The sequence below is a fragment of the Gorilla gorilla genome, chromosome 15 (assembly GCF_029281585.2).
Source record: "Gorilla gorilla gorilla isolate KB3781 chromosome 15, NHGRI_mGorGor1-v2.1_pri, whole genome shotgun sequence".
Lineage (NCBI taxonomy): Eukaryota > Metazoa > Chordata > Mammalia > Primates > Hominidae > Gorilla > Gorilla gorilla.
Window position 1 is genome coordinate 119382239 of NC_073239.2, and position 23636 is coordinate 119405874.

At 47.7% G+C, this 23636-nt stretch overlaps 1 protein-coding gene across 3 annotated transcripts in view; it reads left to right on the forward strand.

Annotated features, from left to right (window-relative positions):
* TECPR2 (tectonin beta-propeller repeat containing 2) overlaps positions 1 to 23636 on the forward strand; it is a 140127-nt gene that overhangs the window by 52777 nt on the left and 63714 nt on the right. For all 3 annotated transcript variants that reach the window (XM_031001496.3, XM_063698198.1, XM_063698197.1), the window contains exons 6-11: positions 6716 to 7028; positions 9982 to 10114; positions 13528 to 13860; positions 15957 to 16933; positions 19754 to 19937; positions 22167 to 22340. In XM_031001496.3, coding sequence (XP_030857356.3) covers positions 6716 to 7028; positions 9982 to 10114; positions 13528 to 13860; positions 15957 to 16933; positions 19754 to 19937; positions 22167 to 22340 — 2114 coding nt within the window. The remainder of the gene's footprint in view (positions 1 to 6715; positions 7029 to 9981; positions 10115 to 13527; positions 13861 to 15956; positions 16934 to 19753; positions 19938 to 22166; positions 22341 to 23636) is intronic.

Consider the following 23636-nt stretch of genomic DNA (forward strand, 5'->3'; position numbering starts at 1 on the left):
TCTGCCCTGCTCCAGGTACTCCTCATCGGGGGATATCTGTGAACAAGGCAGAACAGATCTCTAATCTCAGGGAGCTGTGTGCAGAGTAGTGAACAGATAAACATGTCAGAGGGTGCAGAGCCAGAGAGGGAGGAGCAGGAGACACAGGTGTCTCTTTAATAGGATGACAGGGAAGGCTCCTCTGAGGAGGTAGCCTGGGCTGATTCCTGAAGCAAAGAGGCAACTAGTGCGAGAAGACCTTAGAGAGAGGCTCTGGAGGCAGAGGGCCCTGCGCACCGAGGATCTGAGCAGCCAGGCTGGCTGTGTGGAGCACGGTGCGGGGAGCCCCATCCCGTCAGCTTTGTGGGCCCTGCCCATGGGGCTCTTTCAGTCCAGTGCTGTGGCCAGTCACAGAGGGCTGTGGCCAAGCCAGGGAGGTCACTCTGGCTGCTGCTTGGAATATACTGGAGGGGGCAGGTGTGGCAGCTCAGCAGGGCCAGCAAGGATTCTGGGTGATCCAGGTAGGAGAAGACAGGATGGGGCGGGGTTGGTGGTGGGACTGCTTCCAAGGCAGAGCTGGCAGATTTGCTGCCACGTTGGTTCTGAGGTGTGAGAGGGATGAGTTGGAGATGATTCCTAGGTCTGTGGTCTATGCAGCTGGGTGAGTGGACATGCCATGGATTGACGCAGAGAATCCTGGAGGCACGGGGAGAAGGAGGAGATGAAACAGCCTGCTGTGGCCCTGCCATGTCCTCTCCCTGCAGTGGAGAGCTGGCGTGGGAGGCGGGTGGCGGGTGTGCCTCTCAGGGAGCTGTGTGCTGGCAGCCACTGGCATGCAGACAGGAGCTCGCCTAGGGAGATTTGGGGAGGCTTGTGTTCTGAAGAGGAAACGGCATCAGGAGAGAACAGGAGTTGGGGGGTCAGAGGAGTCGGAGGCCATATGGAGGGACATAGCAGCTGCTGCGAGACCAGGGGCTGAGGCAGCTTCGACGGGCCTGAGTCTGTAGCATGGAGGCTGTGCACAGCCCTCCTCATCAGCAGGGCCAAGGGATTGGAAGGGCTGAAAGACGAGTTGACAGCGAGTATGGAGAGCTTTTAGGAGGAGTGTTTTTGTAGAAGAGAACAAAGAAAGAGAAATAGGTGGTGCCCAGTGGGGAACCATGTGGCCTGGTGGGAGTTTTGGGAGAGGGGCCGTGTGGTAGCACATTGGTGTGTGACGCGGGTGCCTGTGGAGGGAACACAGTGCTGGTGGGGACAGAGTGCAGGCAGTGGCCTCAGTTGGGCCCTCTCATGGGCAGCAGTGTAGGGTTGACCAGAAACCGGCACAGAGACTCTCTTCCAGAGAAAGGGCACGGCACTGAGCACAGGGCAGGTGCAGGCAGGTCAGGAGGCCCAGAGGTAGAAGACGAGGGGTCCTCTTCCCATCGAGTCCGTGAACCTCTTCAGACCGGATGACATGTGTTACATCCAGAAAACCTCAGAGGCCCTAGCCATCTGCAACCATGGGTTTGCTGTCCTGTGTATTTATGTTGCATTGTTTCATGTGTCAGAGCCCTCTGCAGACCTGTTACTGCGTCCCCTGTGAGTCTAGTACTCAGGGAAGCCCTCCCTGGCAGTAGCACTTTGCCCTGGGGAAGGAGAAGGAGATGCAGCAATCTGTAGGTGTGGCGCCCGCATGTGGGTAAGAGCCAGCAGCCAGTTCTGGAACCCTGCGACTAGCACATCTGTTTGGATGGCCAGTGGGTGTTAGCTGTTGAGATCTCTGGCAGGGCTTCTGTGGATCCTTCTTCTCACTCAGCTTAGACTTTCAGGCTCCCATTTTGGGTGCTGTCAGCTTTCAGCATATCAGGTCTGTGGCACCATACATTATGCACAAAATCATAAAACACTATTTTATAGCTAGAATTTGTTAGCCAGAACACACTCCTTACATATCAACGTGGTCTATAAAGGGAATTAAAATTTTTTTAGGTAATCAATGAGGTTTTTGGAAATCATCTCTACCGAAATTAAGAAATTATATTAATTTGTTTATGATTTTAGAATCCTGCAATACTTAGACCTTAAAAGCTGGAGCTTTAGTGTCAAATTCAGAAAGCACCAGCAAGTACTGCAGAATCGCACTGCAAGTGGATGGTGGCTGAGTCGGGGGCTTAGGACAATTTGTACCGGGCTCTAGCTGGTTCTTCACAGCTTCACTGCCTTTGACCAACCCACTCATCAGACATTTCCGTTCTTTTTATTTTTTAGAGACAGGGTCTTGCTGTGTCACCAAGGCTGGGGTGCAGTGGTGTGATCACAGCTCACTGCAGCCTTGAACAGCTGGGTTCAGGCGATCCTCCTCCCTCAGCCTCCCGAGTAACTAGGACTACAGGCACGCACCACCATGCCTGGCTAAATTTTTTAATTTGTAGAGATGGTGTCTCTCTAGGTCACCCAGGCTGTTGTCAAACTCCTGGGCTCAAGCAATCCTCCCTCCTTGGCCTCCAAAAGTGCTGGGATTACAGGTGTGAGCCACCATGCCCAGCTATTCAGCAGTTTTAGAGGCAGCCACTCCCAGGACCTTGCTCAGCAGGGCTCCTTTCCCTTCCTCCAGGGTAAGAGTCCACCTGGTGTTCAGGACCTCGCCTTCTCATGCCCACTCAGATGCACCACCTTGATCTGAGCTCTTTGAGCAGCTCTTTGAGCCTCAGATGGCGCTTCCAGATGCTGATGTGATTGTTCACACAGGTCAGCACAGTGTTATGAGACAGGCTGAGGACCTCATCTTATTTATTTTTTATTTTACCCAGAGCATCAAACACGATGTCTTACAGAATGTAGGAATCACTAAATGTTTGTTAACATGAGTGCTTTACTTACATAAGATGAACCAGTCAAAATGGAAATGACAAGAGATTTTTCAGGGGTCCTACAAATAGAAGGAAAACATTTAAAAATTGGATCGCCAAGAGAAATTGATTGACAGGAAAGGCAGGAGGAAGAGATTATGGGCTCCCTTGCTGGAATTCCTCTGGTTCGCTCTATTTAGAGGACCTCTCCAGAACAAACCCACCAAAGGCAGTAATCAGATACGGTGCTGTTGATAGAGTTGTCCATAAAAGATCCACGATGTCAAAACACCCTTGGTTCGTCCTAACGATCATTGTTTCAAAGCTGAATTTGATATATAATATCCTCCTTGGACCCTATCCAAAGGGATTTAGTTACTGAGGTGCCAGAGGGACCTAGTGAGATTCTGGTGTGCGAAGAAACCCCGCAAATAACTATCTGTTTGCCTGTGTGGGTGGGGGTGGCCTCTAGGGTTGGGTGTGCTGCTGTGTGCAGGGAGTGTGGGAACAGGCACAGCACAAGTTGGCCGAGGTCTGGTGGGGAAGCAGTGGCACAGAGGCAGCTCTCAACTGTGACCTGCCTGTAGCCTCGTTCAGGACAGTTGAGCACTTATGGGGACTTAGTGTCACAAGCATTGCTTTTGTGCTGCACGTAAGTAATCTCATTAATTCCTCACTTCAGCCTTTGAGATGGGAGTTACTCTGCCTGGTTTACAGAATGGGAAACGGGTCCAGAAAAGTTCAATAATTGCACGTACCACGCACCCACTAAGTGTCAAGGCTGGACATCGAGCCCAGGGCTAGCTCTAAAACCAGTGCTGTTTCTGCTTTTCACAGTCTGAGAAGTATTTGGGAGAAGGAATCAGCCAGGCATAGGGCTGAACTGAAATGCTTACATGTGAACTCTGTTAGCATCCTGAGAAATAATGAGAACTCAGATTGCCAGTGGAAGTGTAGATTGGTATAATCACGTTTAAAAAGCTTGAAGTTGTCTTCTAAACTTGAATATGCTCTCAGCAACCCAGCGATTACCCCACAGCCCACCAACTGCATCCTGAGTGTCCGTGACAGACTCTGACACCTGTGGGCTAAGGGGTATGCACAGAAATGCTCGTAGCACAATTGCTCAAAATAGCTTTAAAAAATAATAATTGAAATATCCATCAACAAGAAAATGAATAAATGAATTGTGGAATACATTAAGTCCTCGTTTAATGTCATTGATAGGTTCTTGGAAACTACGACATTAGCAAAACAACATATAACAAAACCAGTGTTTTTCCCTCACCAATGTTGTTGAAGGAGATGGTGTTATCTGAGGACCTGCTCTATGTCATTTCGCTTACAGTTGTAGTTTCTAAGAACCTGTGGACGCTGAGTAGGACTTACTGTACCATTCAGCAGTAGAAACGAATTAGTGCAACAGCGTCTTTTTATCAACAAGGATATATCTGAGAAACATAGTGTTAAGTGAGAAAAAGCAAAAGAGTACAATTAGCATCATACATTTTAATAAAAATGAAAGATAAACAATACTAAATTATATTGTCTTTAGAGATACATAGATATGTGATTAAACCAACAAAAAAGTGAGGAAATGATAAAGGCAAAATGCAGTCCAGTGGTTCCATCTGGGGCACAAGGGGGCAGGAAGTGTTAGGAGCACAGGAGAACATTGGTTGGGTGACTGATGATTTCTTTCCTAAGTTTGGGGATGGGTTCCCAGGTGTACCTTTCCTTGCTAGGCTTCATAACTGCATGGATATATGTACATATACACAGTGGTGCACTGCATAACAACATTTCAGTCATTGACGGACTGCATGTATGACAGTGGTCGCAGAAGATTATAATAGAGCTGAAAAAATTCCTATCAGCTGGTGTCTTAGCGCCACACATTACGTGTTGTTTTTAGATAGACAAACAGTCATCATTATGTTACAGGTGCCTACAGTGTTAAGTACAGTCATATGGAGTACGGGTTTGCAGTCCAGGGCAATAGGCTAGACTAAGCTTGTCCAACCCACGGCCCAACACAAATTTGTAAACTTTCTTAAAATGAGATTTTTTGGCCAGGTGCAGTGGCTCATGCCTGTAATCCCAGCACTTTGGGAAGCCAAGGCAGGTGGATCACTTGAGGTCAGGAGTTCGAGACCAGCCTGGCCAACATGGTAAAACCCCATCTCTACTAAAAATACACAGTTAGCTGGGCATGGTGGTGCACACCTATAATCCCAGCTACATGGGAGGCTGAGGCAGGAGAATCACTTGAACCCAAGAGGGAGAGGTTCCATTGCATTGAGCCCAGATTGCGCCATTGCGCTCCAGCCTGGACAACAAGAGCAAAACTCTGTCTCAAAAAAAAAAAGAGGTTTTTTTTGTGACTATTATTATTATTATTATTATTATTATTATTAGCTCATCAGCTATCGTTAGTGTATTTTATGTGTGGCCCAAGACAATTCTTCTTCTTCCAATGTGGCCCAGGGAAGCCAAAAGATTGGACAGCCCTGGGCTAGACTATGTGGGTGTGTCATAGGCCGTGCCATCTAGGTTTGTGTAAGTACGCTCTATGATGTTCACACAACGAAGACATCGCCTAATGACATATTTCTCGAACATCCCTGTCACTAAGTGACCTGTGACTCTATATATAGCATATTCTTTTGTTTGTGTCAGATATTTCATAATTTCAGAAAGAAAAAATATCAAGCTTGGGGGCAGGAAGGGACATTGGTGCCTCTGATGGGTTTAGAGAAATTCTGAAAAGGCAACAATATAGATGGGTTGCTGTGAAGCTCATTCATTCAGGATGTGGACTGAGCACAACAATCAGACGTCAGAAGCAACAGAATCAGAGCAGGGAAAGGATGAGCAGACCTGGATTCTTCACCTTCTGCCTCAGTTTCCTCTCCTCCAAAACGGGAGTTGTAATACAGTCATGTGTCACCTAACAACAGGGATATATTCTGAGAAATGCATTGTTAGGTGACATCTTTGTTGTATGAACAGCATTGAGTGTACTGACAAGCGTAGGTGGTAGGTACAACCTACTTCACACCTGGGCTAAATGGTACAGCATATTGCTCCTGGGCTACAGACCTGCACCACATGTGACTGTACTGAATACTTTAGGCAGCTGTAGCACAACGGTAAGTATTTGTATGTCTAAACATAGAAAAGGTACCATAAAAATATGGTATTATAATCTTACGGCACCACTGTTGTATTTGCGGTCCATCATTGACTAAAATGGTTTGTTGTTGTTGTTTTTGAAGCAGAGTCTTGCTCTGTCACCCAGGTTGGAGTACAGTAGTGGCACTATCTCAGCTCACTGCAAACTCTGCCTCCCAGGTTCAAGCGATTCTCCTGCCTCAGCCTCCCGAGTAGCTGGGACTACAGGCATGCACCACCATGCCTGGCTAATTTTTGTATTTTTAGTAGAGGCATGGTTTCACCATGTTGGCCAGGCTAGTCTCAAACTCCTGACCTCAGATGATCTGCCGCCTTGGCCTCCCAAAGTGCTGAGATTGCAGGCATGATGCATCCAGCCTGAATACAATGTTATGTGGTGCGTGACTGTATCTGCCACACATGGTTGTTGTAAGGATTAGACACGAGAGTGGGATCAAGTGCCAGGCACAGTGCAGGCTGTGTGAGTACTCAGTGAATGGTTCCCTGTGTGCTAATGGGGCACACACACCTGTGAGGGTGTGGTCGGGCCTCTGTTGGTACAGGGATGACAGTGTGGTTTGACAAAAAACAAACAGTAGAAAGGGTGAAAAATCAATTATTGTCTTAGCCAAAAAATTCTTGTTGTACTTAATATTAAGGGTTGACAACTGCATTACTTTAAATCGGTCCATGTCTGTTTTTTGTTCTTTCTTTCTTTCTTCTAATTTTAGTACTGGGAAATTTGGTGCTTGTTTTATACCAGGACTCTGTAAGCAAAGTGATCTAACCTTGTATGCGTCACGGCCCGGGCTCCGGCTATGGAAGGCTGACGTCCACGGGACTGTTCAAGCCACGTTTATCTTAAAAGATGCTTTTGCCGGGGGAGTCAAGCCTTTTGAACTGCACCCGCGTCTGGAATCCCCCAACAGTGGAAGTTGCAGCTTACCTGAGAGGCACCTGGGGCTTGTTTCATGTTTCTTTCAAGAAGGCTGGGTGCTGAGTTGGAATGAATATAGTATCTATCTCCTAGACACAGTCAACCAGGTAAGTGAAGGGACGCCGCCATATCTTCTGTGTCTATAGGCAAGAGAATGTATCTCTATAAACTGTTCTACTCAGGGCCCTCAGAATGCTACCAGGAGCAGTATTGACTTACACTTTACTTTTTCCTTTGGGCCAGTCAAGGAAATCAAATGAAGGTTTGGTAATTTTTATAGATTTGAAAAAAAAAATTTGGTTTTGACTTTTAGGTCCAATTTTCTGCCGAGAAATTATGTATGTTTTTTGTATGTAAACACAAAATTAAACTTGTTCTTTTTGTTGTTGTTGTTGTTGTTGTTGTTGTTGTTGTTGAGAAAGAGTCTCGCTCTGTCACCCAGGCTGGAGTGCAGTGGCATGATCTCGGCTTACTGCAACCTCCACCTCCCAGGTTCAAGCGATTCTCCTGCCTCAGCCTCCTGAGTAGCTGGGATTACAGACGCATGCCACCACGCCTGGCTAATTTTTGTATTTTTAGTAGAGACAAGGTTTCACAATGTTGGTCAGGCTGGTCTTGAACTCCTGACCTCATGATCTGCCCGCCTTGGCCTCCCAAATTGCTGGGATTACAGGCGTGAGCCACCATGCCTGTTTTTTTTGTTTTGTTTTTTTTTTTTGAGATGGAGTCCTAGTATGTCACCCAGGCTGGAGTGCAGTGTGCAGTGGTGCAATCTGGGCTCACTGCAACCTCCACCTCCTGAGTTCAAGCAATTCTCCTGCCTCAGCCTCCCAAGTAGCTGGGATTACAGGTGCGCACCACCACGCCTGGCTAATTTTTTTGTATTTTTAGTAGAGACAGGGTTTCACCATGTTGGCCAGGCTGGTCTCGAACTCCTGACTCAGGTGATCCGCCTGCCTCGGCCTCCCAAAGTGCTGGGGTTACAGGCGTGAACCGCCGTGCCCGGCCGCCACTTGGTTTTTTTTGTTTTTTGTTTTTTATTTTCAGTTTTCTTTACTTAGCAATATATCTTGGGCAAATTTCCAACATCATTAAAATCATGGTAGGAAATAATTTCTGCTTAAACCGAGATGATAACAGATTATCATCAGAGACAGATTTAGAAACTTTAAACAAAGCTGTTTAGTTTCAGTTTCTCCTTGTCTTAAGAGCAGAGCTTTTGCTCTTTTTAAAATAAACTCCCTGCCTCACCCTCCCGACTCCTCACCCCCAGACTCTAGACCGGGCCCTGTCCTGTTCACGTTCTTCCATTCTGAGCTCAGCGGGCCTCTGACAGGCACCCCTTTCTTTTGTAAGCAGAGCCTCACTGTAGAAAATAAACGGTTTTCAGCCAGGCGCAGTGGCTCACGCCTGTAATCCCAGCACTTTGGGCACTTTGGAAGGCCGAGGTAGGTGGATCACCTGAGGTCAGGAGTTCAAGACCAGCCTGGCCAACATGGTGAAACTCCGTCTCTACTAAAAATACAAAAATTAGCCAGGCATGGTGGTGGGCGCCTGTAGTCCTGGCTACTCGGGAGGCTGAGGCAGGAGAATTGCTTGAACCTGGGAGGCGGAGGTTGCAATGAGCCAAGATCACACCACTGCACTGCAGCCTGGGTGACAGAGCAAGACTTCATTTGAAAAAAAGAAAAGAAAGGGTTTTCTTCTTTGGTGTGTGTCAGCAGAACATGAAGTTCATCTTCTCCTCATTGAAGTCTTATGAATTATTATCAGCCGTGCCTGGTAACACTGGTTTGGCAGAAAGAAAACTGGCCCGGGGTGGGGGGCAGAACTAGACTCGACTCTTCTAGCCTGGTTCTGCCTTTAACCAAGAGTCTCTTATCGGCCGGAGCCTGGTTTGTTTTCCTGTAAAATGGGGTGGGGGTGGAAGAAGCATCGACTTAGGGGAATCACCAAGGTGCCTTGAGTTTGTTCATTTTATAAGGGATATTCTGAAAGGTATTTTTGCACCCTTTCCTCAGTTACAGAGAACTTCTTTCCCTGGATACCTTTTGAACTTATGTGCACTTATTAATTAGTAGCATCAAGATGCTTTGTAACTGTGCATTGGTTCTTTCATCTGAGCACTTACCCGATGCTTTACCCAGTAGGTATAATTAACTTCATTTTATAGGTAGAGAAATGGAGACAGGGGACCGTCTGGGACAGATGTCACAGTCACCCTCAGAGACTGGACCACCCAGTGGCAGCATGACTGGCAGCTTTCGGAAACAAATGTTATGTTTGCAGCAGTCCATCAGTTATTTAAAATTAGCCAAAAACATAGACTCTCCTTCTACAACAGACTAGTCTCTTTATTTGCACTGTCTACAGCAAAGCAAGGACTTGCTTTAAGTCAGTGTGGGCTCAGGATGTCCTGTGTTTTGTTGCCACCCGCTTTCAGATAATGCTGGAGGAACCTCCCCTCCCTTCATGTATTCATTCAAAACCCATGAGTTGCAGTGCACACTGGCCTCTCCTGCAGGAATGCACACAGTAGGGGGACTAGACGTGTCTGCACGTTATTTCAGCCCAGGAGTGGGGCACCAAGCGGAAGTTTGGATGAGGTGCTGCAAGCCCTGAGAGCCCTGGGTGTTGCAGCAGAGGGCGAGCTTGTGAGAGGCTGCTTCTCACAGAGGTGGCTTCTGGAGAGAACTGGAACTTCCCCAGCAAACATGGATAGGAAAGGAATTTGAGCAGAAAGAGAAGCACGTGCATTCACCATGGAGGAACAGGGCTGGGACTGGGCTGGCAGGGCCGGTGCACCTGCAGCAGGGACGAGGGCAGGGTGGCACGTGGGTCGGAGATGACCGAGGCCCCACCATGCCAGGGGACCCCTCAGATCCTGCTTACCAATCTGTGAGATGTTACCTAACTTTGGATTGAATTGGAATTTTCAGAAAGTTACCATAGTAAAGTGCAGTTATCATTTGACTGATTTGGACTCTCACACATGCATTTTTATGCTTTGAGCTGTTACCGTTGTTTAGTTTTGTGATTTTTTTTTTTTTTTTTTGACAGGCCACAATTGCTGGTTTGGAAGGATCCGGTGATATTGTGTCTGTTTCGTGCACAGAAAATGAAATATTTTTCTTGAAAGGAGATAGGAACATTATAAGAATTTCAAGCAGGCCTGAAGGATTAACATCAACAGGTTTGTATTTATTATAAAATGTACCATGTATATGATGGGAAGTACTATACTCTGTTGTTTGTAATTGCAGTTAATAATTGATCAAACTTACCATTGGGCCAGGCACGGTGGCTCACGCCTGTAATCCCAGCACTTTGGGAGGCTGAGGTGGGTGGATCGCTTAAGCTCAGGACTTTAAGACCAGCCTGGGCAACATGGTAAAACCCTGTCTCTACCAAAAATACAAAAAACTAGCCAGACGTGGTGGCATGCGCCTGTGGTCTCAAGGACTTGGGAGGCTGAGGTGAGAGGATCACTGGAGCCTGGGAGGCAGAGGTTGCTGTAAGCTAAGATTGCAGCACTGCACTCCAGCCTGGATGACAGAGTGAGACCTCATCTCAAAACCAAAACCAAAAACTTACAATTATTTTGCTAAACTATTGCAACTTTATTTGAACATGGAGGATTTGGAGGGTTTCCTGTGATTCTTTTTTTTTTTTTTTGAGATGGAGTTTCGCTCTTGTTGCCCAGGCTAGAGTGCAATGATGCAATCTCAGCTCACCGCAACCTCTGCCTCCCAGGTTCAAGCTATTCTCCTGCCTCAGCCTCCTGAGTAGCTGGGATTACAGGCATGCGCCATTACGTCAGGCTAATTTTGTATTTTTAGTAGAGACAGGGTTTCTCCGTGTTGGTCAGGCAGGTCTCAAACTCCCGACCTCAGGCGATCCGCCTGCCTCCGCCTCCCAAAGTGCTGAGATTAAAGGCGTGAGCCAGTGTGCCCGGCCGCTCCTCTGATTGTTAAAATAGCATTTACAGTACATTTCTTGAAAGTCACCTACTTTAAGGCTTACATCAGATAGTCTCACATTTAGTGGAGTTGCTTTCATGGTTGTGGAAGATGGGGAGATTGAGAAAGGAGGAAGGAAAAATCAGAAACCACTTTACTGATCCCTGCTCTCCGTCTGAGACAGTATGTGGGATTAATGCTCCAAAAGACATAGATTTGCATAAAGTTTTAGAATATTTAAATCTGTCATCTGGGACATACCATTTACCCTTAACTCAGTTCTTCCTTGTAGGATTTATTTTTCTCTGTGCTTTTGACATTTTTTGGTAATTCATACAAGCCCAAATTTTAATGAGCAAAGAATCCTAATATGTGTCCTCTTGCGGACATCCACATACTTTATATATTTGGGTTCCTCAGGGAACTTGTTCCTAATGGTGGCAACAACAGCCATGTGGGCCCCATCACCCTCCTCCTCACTACCATTACCTCTGATGTCAGAGAGGGCAAATTGGGGTGAATATTCCAAAACATAATTTGTATAAGAAGTGAATAAGCTCTGACTCTTGAGTTTATGAGCTGGGGGCCCCTCAGACAGTGTCATCAAAGGGTTAGCATGGCTTTCAGGAAGGGTGGTGACTTGGAGCCACCAGGCTAAGCTCTGGACCTCTGCTGCCCATAGAGCTTTCTGCAGTGATGAAGATGCTCCCATCTGCCCTGTCTGGTAGGCAGTCCCTGTCCATGTGTGGCTGCTGAGTACTTGCAATATAGCAAGTGCAGCTGAGAGATGAATTTTACATTTTGTTTAATTTTTATTTTATTTTATTTTATTTTTTGAGACAGAGTCTTGCTCTGTATCCCAGGCTAGAGTGCAGTGGTGCAGTCTCTGGTCACTGCAACGTCCACCTCCTGGGTTCGAACGATTCTCCTGCCTTAGCCTCCCGAATAGCTGGGATTACAGGTGTGCACCACCACACCAGGCTAATATTTTGTATTTTAGTAGAAACGGGGTTTCACCATGCACCATGTTACCCAGGCTGGTCTCAAACTCCTGAGCTCAGGCAGTCCTCCCACCTTAGCCTCCCAAAGTGATGGGATTACAGGCATGAGCCACCGCGCCCAGCCTAAATTTTGTTCAATTTTGATCAATTTGAATTTCAATACTTACAAGTAGCTGGTGGCTGCCTATTGGACAGGGAGCTCTAGGCAAGATCTGCCATTAACTTATGTAATGTTCAGCAAGTCGCTTCACAGCAGAGTCCTCCCCTCCAGTCTCCAGTGTACACTTCATTGCCTGCAGTCTGCCCCTAACACATGCCCTCAATAGAATGTGGGTGCTTCAAGGGCAGGAATTCCTGTGTCTTATGGACTGCCATGTCCCAGCAGCTAGCCCTGTGTCTGGCACACGGAGGATCCCCGATAAAGAGAGGATGGCGAATGGATCAAAGTGGGCTGTGGTCTTGTGTTGAGGGTACTGTAGCTGGAACTGCTCTGGCCTGGTGCCCTGTGGTGTTGTGTTGCAGGAAAGATGAGTCCACTGCAGTGGGAAGCTCACTGGCCCTTGGGCTTGGGGACAGGAGACAGGTACTCACATGCCTGCTCTCACTCTGCGGTCTACTGGCCTTGATGCTGTGTGGTAATGGACTTCTCTGTCTTGAGTTTGTTCTAATGGAAAATTACCTTTCCCTCTTCCAGGAAACTTAATTACAGGTACACATGTATTTTTCAAATGCCCTTTGAGTAATCTTAAAGTGTATTCAAGGCAGAGTCTTAGTATGAAGTATAACTAAGCTGTTTTGTTATACACAGGCATCTCTCATTTGTAAATAATTTGTAAATTGAAGCGAGAAATGCTGTATTCTTAGTATTTTTTTACTTTTTTTTTTTTTTTTTTTGAGACAGGTTTCACTCTGTCGTGCAGGCTGGAGTGCAGTGGCATGATCTCAGCTCACTGCAACCTCCACCTCCCAGGCTCAAATGATTCTCCCACCTCAGCCTCCCAAGTAGCTGGGACTATGGGCGTGCACCACCACACCCTGCTAAATTTTGAGACTCCGTCTCAAAAATAAATAAATAAATAAATATAAAAAGACAGCTATGGCAAATTATTTTACTGATTTTAATATATGAGCTTCTTGAAGAACAAAAACTATTTCTTAGACTCTTTTGTGTGATTCTTTTAGTTTTGGTGGGTTTTTTTTTTTTTTTTTTTGAGACGGAGTCTCGCTGTGTCGCCCAGGCTGGAGTGCAGTGGCGCAATCTCGGCTCACTGCAAGCTTTGCCTCCCAGGTTCACACCATTCTCCTGCCTCAGCCTCCCAAGTAGCTGGGACCCCCGGCGCCCGATACCATGCCCGGCTAATTTTTTGTATTTTTAGTAGAGACGGGGTTTCACTGTGTTAGCCAGGATGGTCTTGATCTCCTGACCTTGTGATCCGCCCGCCTCGGCCTCCCAAAGTGCTGGGATTACAGGTGTGAGTCACCGTGCCCATCCTAGTTTTGCTGGTTTCTATGAATTTAGAATCATTCAGTTCTTTAGCTGGCTGGTGCCTCTGTGACAACTGGTATTTAGGGCTAGCAAACGTGGATAAGTGCACATCAGCTCTCTCTTGGATCACCAGTGGTAAAACCAGACTCTTCTTTCTTAGTGAGAGATGGTCTGGAGATGTCTGGATGCTCAGAGCGTGTCCACGTGCAGCAAGCGGAGAAGCTGCCAGGGGCCACAGTTTCTGAGACGAGGCTCAGAGGCTCTTCCATGGCCAGCTCCGTGGCCAGCGAGCCAAGGAGCAGGAGCAGCTCGCTCAACTCCACCGACAGCGGCTCCGGGCTCCTGCCCCCTGGGCTCCAGGCCACCCCTGAGCTGGGCAAGGGCAGCCAGCCCCCGTCACAGAGATTCAACGCCATCAGCTCAGAGGACTTTGACCAGGAGCTTGTCGTGAAGCCTATCAAAGTGAAAAGGAAGAAGAAGAAGAAGAAGACAGGTACGCTCTGTAGCTGGCACACACCCATCTGGGGTTACAGTCTTTCCAGATTCTCTGGGAGTGCTGCTGCTCACTGAGTGAGCAATGCTCCATACATCCAAAAGCGGAGAACACATACATTTCTTCCCCAAAGGAGTTTTACTGCAAAATACTTCACATTAACGGAAAATACACACACACACACACATACACACACACACACTGTAAGGTCTAAATGATGACAGAACACCTGTGTGTACTCACCACCCTGCTTAAAGGGTCTCAGTTTTGTACTTTTCAATATTTATTTATGTATTTATATTATTTATTTATTTTTTGCGACAGAGTTTCGCTCATCGCCCAGGCTGGAGTGCAATGGCACGATCTCGGCTCACTGCAACCTTGCCTCCTGAGTTCAAGCGATTCTCCTGCCTCAGCCTCCCGAGTATGCATGCCCAGCGAATTTTGTATTTTTAGTAGATACAGGGTTTCTCCATGTTGGTCAGGCTGGTCTTGAACTCCCAAACTCAGGTGATCTGCCCGCCTCGGCCTCCCAAAGTGCTGGGATTACAGTGTGAGCCACCGCGCCTGGCATAGTTTTCAGTATTTAAATTAAAATGTCGGGGCCGGGCGCAGTGGCTCATGCCTGTAATCCCAACACTTTGGGAGGCCAAGGCAGGCGGATCACGAGGTCAAGAGATTGAGACCATCCTGGCCAACGTGGTGAAACCCCGTCTCTACTAAAAACACATAAATTAGCTGGGCTTGGTGGCAGGTGCCTGTAATCTCAGTCACTCGGGAGGCTGAGGCAGGAGAATCACTTGAACCCTGGAGGCAGAGGATGCAGTGAGCCGAGGTCACGCCACTGCACTCCAGCCTCGCCACAGAGCAAGACTCCCTCTCAAAAAAAAAAAAAAAAAAGTGTTGGTTTATCCATGTATACCATTGATTAAACCAGAGATTCTGTGAGCCTGGGTGGAAAGTCGTGGAAACCAGAAGATCTATGCTGGTAAATACTTGGGACATTTTATGTTTAGTGTTGAATATGCTACCAAATATGGGAGTTAACATTGAATTTTTTTCTTTTTTTTTTCAACTTTTATTTTAAATACAGGGGGTCCATGCGCAGGTTTATTACATGGGTATACAGCACCCAGGTAGTGAGCACAGTATGCAGTAGGTGGTTTTTGACCCATGCCGCCTCCTCTCCTGCTCTGGAGGTCCACAGTGTCTGTCCTTCCCATGTTTGTGTCCGTGCGTGCTCAATGTTTGGCTCCCACTTACAAGTCAGAACATGCTGTTGGTTTTCTGTTCCTGCTGCATTAATTTGCTTAGGATTACGGCCAGCGGTTCCATCCATGTTGCTGTAAAGGACAAGATTTCATTCTTTATTTTTATTTATTTATTTATTTATTTATTGGAGACGGAGTTTCACTGTTGTCACCCAGGCCAGAGTGCAATGGTGCGATCTCAGCTCACTGCAACCTCCACCTCCCAAGTTCAAGCAATTCTCCTGCCTCAGCCTCCTGAGTAGCTGGGATTACAGGTGCCCACTACCACGCCCAGCTAAGTTTTTGTATTTTTAGTAGAGGCAGGGGTTTACCATGTTGGACAGGCTGGTCTTGAACTCCTGACCTAAGGTGGCCCACCCGCCTCAGCCTCCCAAAGTGCTAGGATGGCTTATGAGCATGAACCACTGTGCACAGCCCAGATTTCATTCTTTGTTATGGCTGTGTAACACTGAATTTTTCAAACCTTTTACTCCTTGGTTCCTGTTAATCCTCTCTAGCTAAGATGACTGCAACACTGAAGGAAATGTTATTAGATTTCTAAGCATTTTAATAATTATAAGGAATTGGTTTGTGACCCAGGTGAACATCTCAGTTTGTCCCTGGTTTTTCTTAGCTGCCCTCAAACCCATGGATTTGTTCAGTACTTGCATGCATAGAAAGCATCTCTTTGTTGGGATTATTTGTACTTAAGAGGTTTATTCTTCATTCACCAAATATCCTTTATTTAAAATATTTTTTTCTTGAGCCAAAAATATGTGTGCAAGTTAGTCTCTTACTAATCATATGGAACCGTGCCTTATTTTGAATGTTCTTATTCTGAATTAGAAGGTGGAAGCAGGAGCACCTGTCACAGCTCCCTGGAATCCACACCCTGCTCCGAATTTCCTGGGGACAGTCCCCAGTCCTTGAACACAGACTTGCTGTCGATGACCTCAAGTGTCCTGGGCAGTAGCGTGGATCAGTTAAGTGCAGAGTCTCCAGACCAGGAAAGCGGCTTCAGTGGTGAAGTGAACGGTGTCCCGCAGGAAAATACTGACCCCGAAACGTTTAATGTCCTGGAGGTGTCAGGATCAGTGCCTGATTCTCTGGCTGAGGAAGATGACATTAGAACTGAAATGCCACACTGTCACCATGCACATGGGCGGGAGCTGCTCAATGGAGCGAGGGAAGATGTGGGAGGCAGTGATGTCACGGGACTCGAAGATGAGCCGTGTCCTGCAGACGATGGACCAAATAGCACACAGTTACCCTTCCAAGAACAGGACAGCTCTCCTGGGGCGCATGATGGGGAAGACGTCCAACCCATTGGCCCCCAAAGCATTTTTTGTGAAGTCCCTCTCCTGAACTCACTCACTGTGCCTTCCAGCCTCAGCTGGGCCCCAAGTGCTGAACAGTGGCTGCCGGGGACCAGAGCTGATGAAGGCAGCCCCGTGGAGCCCAGCCAAGAGCAGGACGTCCTAACCAGCATGGAGGCCTCTGGCCACCTCAGCACAAATCTCTGGCATGCTGTCACTGATGATGACACAGGTCAGAAAGAAATACCCATGTCTGAACGTGTCTTGGGGAGTGTGGGAGGACAGCTGACTCCGGTCTCTGCCTTGGCGGCCAGCACTCACAAGCCCTGGCTTGAGCAGCCTCCACGGGATCAGACATTGACGTCCAGCGATGAGGAGGACATCTATGCCCACGGGCTTCCTTCTTCATCCTCAGAGACGAGTGTGACAGAACTCGGACCTAGTTGCTCCCAGCAGGACCTGAGCCGTCTGGGTGCAGAGGACGCTGGGCTGCTCAAGCCAGATCAGGTATGTGGGTTCGGGTGGTAGGAAAAGTAGCTAAGGCTTCTTTCTTAAGGGGAATAATTGTCAAGACTGATTATTTTCCTTCTCATGGAAAGAAATTCTATTCCTACTGCAAAATCCGTAGGCCAACTCTGTTTTCAAGTTTGGGTTTCAGGGGATTTCCAGCACAGGGACTATGAGTGGCTTGAACTACTTCTGACCTGTTCTACCCTGCTCAGTAACCTGCCTGCCCAACCAAGGTAGCGTCTTGCTATTTCCTCTGACCCCACAAGTGCAGGCTGGTGTAGGCACTTACTGTTAGCCATCGTAGGGCAGGGCTGAATTGGCCTGGGGCCATCTCAGAAAACCAGTGGGCAGAGGACTGTCCACCTGTGGAGTAGAGAAAGCTCTGAGCAGTTTGGAGGCAGGGAGTCTCCTGTCCTTCTCCTCAGACCCCTCCGAGGAACCATCTGCAAGAGCACGAGGCCATTTCCAGAACTGCTGTCTCCTCAACCTCCGAACAGTGGCTCCAAGGCTCCCCTGCGAGCTGTACAGGAACCAGTTTGGAGTAACCAGTCTTTGTAGGTCCACACAGCACATGTAACTAGGAGATGACTTTTAACTGTCCTTGAGCATTTTATATTAAAAGTGATTTTTTTAAAAGTGCCTACTTCCCTTAGCAAGTAATTATTACTAGATATATTTGTTTCAAAACTGTGTCTTGCCCTGTCTCCTACTAACTGTCGATGTGAGGTATGAATTATGGCTGTGCACTTACAGCCACGTATGCTTTCCACAGTCTACACTGGCTTCTGTCAGTGCTAGCAGTGTGACGCTTTGTCAGTGCTCACCATGTGCAGGTATCCCACGAAGCACTTTACAGGTTTAACTCTTTTACTTCTCTAAACACAAACTATAAAATAGGCACTCTCCTTGTCCCCATTTTACAGAGGAGAAAATGGAAGCACAGAACAGCTAGACAGCTTGCACAAGGTCACATAGCAAGTGAAGGGCGGGCCCCAGGACCCCCTCACTCACCCTCTGTGCTGTCATGCCTCAGAAGTGAAACATGCTGCTTACTTGTTTTGAGACAAAATGCCATAAGGCTGGCTTTTTTTTCTTCTTTCTTTCTTTTTTTTTTTTTTTGAGACAGGGTCTCACTCTGTCACCCAGGATGGAGAGCAGTGGCGCAATCATGGCTCATTGCTGCCTCGACCTCCCCAGGCTCAAGTGATCCACCTGCCTCAGCTTCCTGAGTCACTGGGACTACAGGCGTGTGCCACCATGCCCAGCTAATTTTTGTATTTTTTGTAGAGAAGGGGTTTTGCCATATTGCCCAAGCTGGTCTCGAACTCCTGAGCTTAAGCAATCTGCCTGCCTCGGCTTCCCAAAGTGCTGGGATTACAGGTGTGAGCTGCTGTGCCTGGCCAAGGGTGGCCTTTTATTCAGTCATCCGGCATTTATCTTTTCAACCCAGTGGTTCTTGAGTGGCCATGACTGTCAGCCTCTGTGATTGTGCTGGGGACCACAGTGCAGATGGCAGCTAGTTGTGGATTCCATCTTCCTGAGCCTCAGAGTCTTGAGGGGGAGCCAGGTATATGTTCACATCCTCGCAGTTGAGTGGGACTCAGGTGAGGGTACTGAGCAAAGTACAGGGCTGCGGGAAGCGCAAGCAGCATGGCCCCCTAATGTCTGGGCATTAGCCAGGCAGACTGTCGCTGGGGTGGGGTATTGGAATTCTAGGCCAGAAATTTAGGAAAGCCCTCACTTAGGTGACAGGAATCCTGGCCCTTTGAGCCCCTGACTCTCTAACTTCCTCCCTTCTTCATCCCACTCCAGGTAGCTGGGAAGCCAAGAAATTTTATGGTGTGTTTTTATTTGGAGGTTGGGTGTGGAAGTAAGACTTGCCATGGTGAGCAGGGCTGGATTGAGAAGAGTTGGGCACCATTTTCTTTGAAGTAGTTAACTTCTATGTGGGTATCTGTACAAATACATTTATCTTCTTTGCATTTATTGAAAAGTGTTAAAGTACAAAGACTTTATTTAGCTTTGATTTTTAAAAGAATTCTAGCAAGGTCGGGCACAGTGGCTCACGCCTGTAATCCCAGCACTTTGGGAGGCCAAGGTGGGCGAATCACCTGAGGTCAGGAGTTCGAGACCAGCCTGGCCAACATGGCGAAACCCCGTCTCTACTAAAAATACAAAAAATAGCCGGGTGTGGTGGCAGATGCCTGTAATCCCAAGTACTCAGGAGCCTGAGGCAGGAGAATTGCGAATTGCTTGAACCCAGGAGGCGGAGGTTGCAGTGAGCCGAGATCGTGCCCCTGTACTCCAGCCTGGGCGACAGAGCGAGTCTCTGTCTCAAAAAGGAAAAAAAAAAAAAAAAAAAAAAAGAAAATATGGTGGAAAAAAGAAAGACAGTGGTAGTGCCATATATCCAGTGCCTCTGTAATGATTAGACTACAAAAAATTGACTTGCATCCAAATGTTGAAGAACCTGGCTCTTTGTGTAAGGTGAGGTATGCCTGCAGAATAATAGCAGCTCCTTCGTAACGTGATGTGATTCTCTAAGCGTTACATTTGCAAAGGTGTTAGAACAGGAGAAAATGTCATCCAGGGACTCCAGGGAGTCTTCGTAGGGAGACAGCAGCACGCGTCTCAGAACGTTTGTAGTAGAGGGGTGTCCACAGATAGCAGGGGTTGGGAGAAGGATTGACTTGGCGTCTTGTTGACCCCTTCTACCGTCTCGTGTTAATGATATCCTCTCACCTTTCTTACTGAGAACAGTAAGCCAAATGTGGCTGTGTCCTCTGCCACAGAACTCACTGGCTCTGCCCTTGTTAGTTTGCAGAAAGCTGGATGGGCTACTCGGGTCCCGGCTATGGCATCCTCAGCTTGGTGGTCTCCGAGAAGTATATCTGGTGCCTGGACTACAAAGGCGGCCTGTTCTGCAGCGCGTTGCCCGGCGCCGGGCTGCGCTGGCAGAAGTTTGAAGATGCTGTCCAGCAGGTGGCAGTCTCGCCCTCAGGTTCGCCTCCCCGCTCCCTGCTCCCGCTCCCTGCTCCCTGCTCCCGCTCCCTGCTCCTGCTCCCCGCCCCCGGGGTGCAGACATCTTAGTACAGGGCTCCCCTGCAGCAGCTCTGGGCTCACGCTGCCGTGCGTTCACCAGGTTTGCCTCTTCCGGAACGTTTGAGGGGTTGTCTCCAAAGAACGTGAATTGCTTCATTGGATGTCAATTCATAGTGTAAATGGGTGTTCAGTTTGAGTTTTTGTTTCCTTTATTAATTGCAATGGTAAGCTCTGATCGTATTTTTGCAAGCTAGACAAAAAGTTTGAAAATTGAGGGACTTTTTTAGGGATATTAATATACTAACTCTTTATAAAAATAATATGTGTTTCTCTTTCTCATTGTTGCTTTAAAGCAACCGAACCAACGAAGACGGGCCTATGGATATGTTGGATATATTCCAATTATTTGGCTTCCTCTTTAGGAATTCTGTTTTAATGAGCTCTCTGCTGTGGGTGAACAGTCTACTCCCTGACTCTAAAAGGAAAGTCCATTCATTCTTTCATGCTGCTGTTAGGCCATTGTTAGTGAACTGGAGCTGGTGTTTCCTGAACGATGTTCTCCTGAGCTGGAAGACCTCCCATATCTGCATGGAATCATTTTCTTGCTTTTTCTTTCTTTCTTTTTTTTTTTTGAGACAGAGTCTTGCTGTGTTGCCCAGGCTGGAGTGCAGTGGTGCAATCTCAGCTCACTGCGAGCTCCGCCTCCCGGTTTCACACCATTCTCCTGCCTCAGCCTCCCCAGTAGCTGGGACTACAGGCACCCGCCACCACGCCCGGCTAATTTTTTTGTATTTTTTTAGTGGACACGGGGTTTCACTGTGGTAGCCAGGATGGTCTTGATCTCCTGACCTCATGATCCGCCCGCCTCGGCCTCCCAAAATGCTGGGATTACAGGTGCGAGCCACCGCGCCCGGCTTTGCTTGTTTTTTCTTAAGGTTGTGTTGGCCACGTCGGCACCTACGCCAGTGGGGACACTTTTGCCTTGAAGCAGCCTGGTTTACTGTCAGGACGTTGGAATAGAAGTCAGACGAAGCCGAAGCTGAGTCTATGGCTTGGGACCTGTCTGTTCTCTGTAACTTCACTGTGTTTCGGGATGAATTTCCCTTAATTCTCCCTGGTCTCTGTCACTGTTTAAAATATTAGTTTGTTCAGCGTTGTTTTTCTTGCTTGCTTTCACTGTTTGTTTGAAAAATATTTTTCTTTAGAGACTGGCTAACAACCCACTCCACAAGCTGTCATTACACAGTTGTGCGTTTTAATTCATTTCTCGTTGGTGTCATTTACCTTCAGGTTTGTCTCCTTAGCCTTTTAGAACTTTGGTTCTATTCCTGATTACATTAGTTACTTGTATTCCCAGGCCCCTTGGTCCCTCACTGTGCTAGTGGGAACTCTGTATCTCCATGAGATTCACCTGCTCAGTTGAGGCGTCCTTCAGGACCCAGTCCCATGTCCTTGGTGGGCAGCAGAGCCCTTGTGCCGGGGGCACCACAGGCAGAGATGCCCGACAGGCCCTCTAGTCCAGCCCAGCTGACACTCGGTGATCACTGGTGGCCCCTCGCCTTGCCTGCGTCGGCCTGCTCCAGGCCTCCAGCTGCAGCGCTATCCTGCCTTCCCTCTCCTCTCTCCTCCTCCATCTCTTCATCAAAGTCCCCTTCACAGTGAAAACAGGCCAACTCAGTGCAAGTGTGTTCCTTCTGTGCACCTTTTCCATTCAGCTCATCCAGAACTGATCCTTCTCTTTGAATCCCTAAAGGACTTTTTCAGCCTCTCCTAGGGCACTAGTTGTGCTCAGGATGTTTATTTGGAGACTTATCAAACCTAATAATGTCATCAGTGTTTCTCCTCCTGTGTGAGGAACGCCTGTCATGTGCCCAGCTCTGTGGCCATGTGGTTGATCTGCTCCCGTCTGCAGTCTTTAGAGCAGCCCTGTAAGGTGGAGATGATCCCCACTGCCCAGGAGGAAAGTGAAGCTTGGAGACGGGCGGTGACATGGAGCCTGAAGCTGCATAGCCACTGGGTGGTGGCCAAGGGCCCAAACCTGGGTCTGGTGGCCTCTTTCCCCACTTGGGGGGACAGAACAGGATGTGTTTTAGAAATCTTTCTCCCCTCAGTGCCCAGCATGAAGACTTTTGTATAGAAATATATTCTAGTATTTATTGGACAGTGAATAGAATTTTTATTTCCATAGGAGCCCTTCTCTGGAAGATTGAACAGAAATCTAACCGGGCTTTTGCTTGTGGGAAAGTCACCATCAAGGGGAAGCGGCACTGGTACGAAGCCCTGCCCCAGGCAGTGTTTGTGGCCCTGAGCGATGACACGGCCTGGATCATCAGGACCAGTGGGGACCTGTACTTGCAGACAGGTAACCGCGGGCCGCGCTTAGGGGCCTGCCAGCTCTGCCGTCACTGCCTCTGCTGCACCCTGCTTTGCTAGTAACATGCTTACCACAATCGCTATGATTAAGAGGCTAAATCCATTCGAATTAAGACACTTCTGGGAAGAGAGTATTTGCCATTTGGCATGTATTAGCAGTTTCCTGCATTGACACAAACTCAACCCAGGACAAATTTAGGGCAAAAATGAATAGGATTATTTGGTGAGATACAGAAACAGAATCTTATTCTCCTATGGCCAACCACCGCATATCACGTATCCTACAATGTTAGATCTTAAGAGGTAAGAATACAGAGGAAGGACATAAAATTCATTTCCCCCTTTAAGCTAAAGTTTAAGTGGCTGCATTTTTTTTTTCAGCCATATCAAAGCCCGGCTCCTGTATACTTACTTACCTGTGGGCCAGGAAAAAAGAAGAAGAAATAATTTGCTCTTTTTTATTTTGAGACGGAGTCTCGCTCTCTTGCCCAGGCTGGCGTGCAGTGGTGCCATCTTGACTCACTGCAACCTCTGCCTCCTGGGTTCAAGTGATCCTCCTGCCTCAGCTTCCTGATCACAGGCTGGGATTACAGGTGCCCACCACCACGCCCAGCTAATTTTTTTGTATTTTTAGTAGAGATGGAGTTTCACTATGTCGGCCAGGCTGGTCCTGAACTTCTGACCTCAAGTGATCTGCTCGCCTCAGCCTCCCAAAGTACTGGGATTACAGGTGTGAGCCACCACACCAGGCCATAATTTGCTCTAAATAGCAGTTCAGGCCAGGTGTGGTGGCTCATGCCTGTAATCCCAACACTTTGGGAGGCCTAGATGAGCAGATCACCTGAGGTCAGGAGTTGAAGACCAACCTGGCCAACATGGTGAAACTCTGTCTCTACTAAAAAAAAAAAAATACAAAAAATTAGCTGGGCGTGGTGGCGCTTGCCTGTAATCCCAGCTACTTGGGAGCCTGAGGCACAAGAATCACTTGAACCTGGGAGGCAGAGCTTGCAGTGAGCTGAGATCGCGCCACTGCACTCTCCAGCCTGGTGACAGAGCAAGACTCCGTCTCAAAACAAAACAAAACAAAAATAGCAGTTCAGCAAGTCACAGGAAGCTGCCCTTAGGGAAGTTTTTAGCTGATGGAAGGGCACAGTAGGACTTGCTTATTAAAAATAAACTGTAATGACAGTCAGTGTTTACTGTCAGCAGAATGGGGAAGGATCTTCCACCAGCAATGTGATTTATCAGTATCTGGAAGGACTGTGGGGCAGGAGTTATCGTCGGT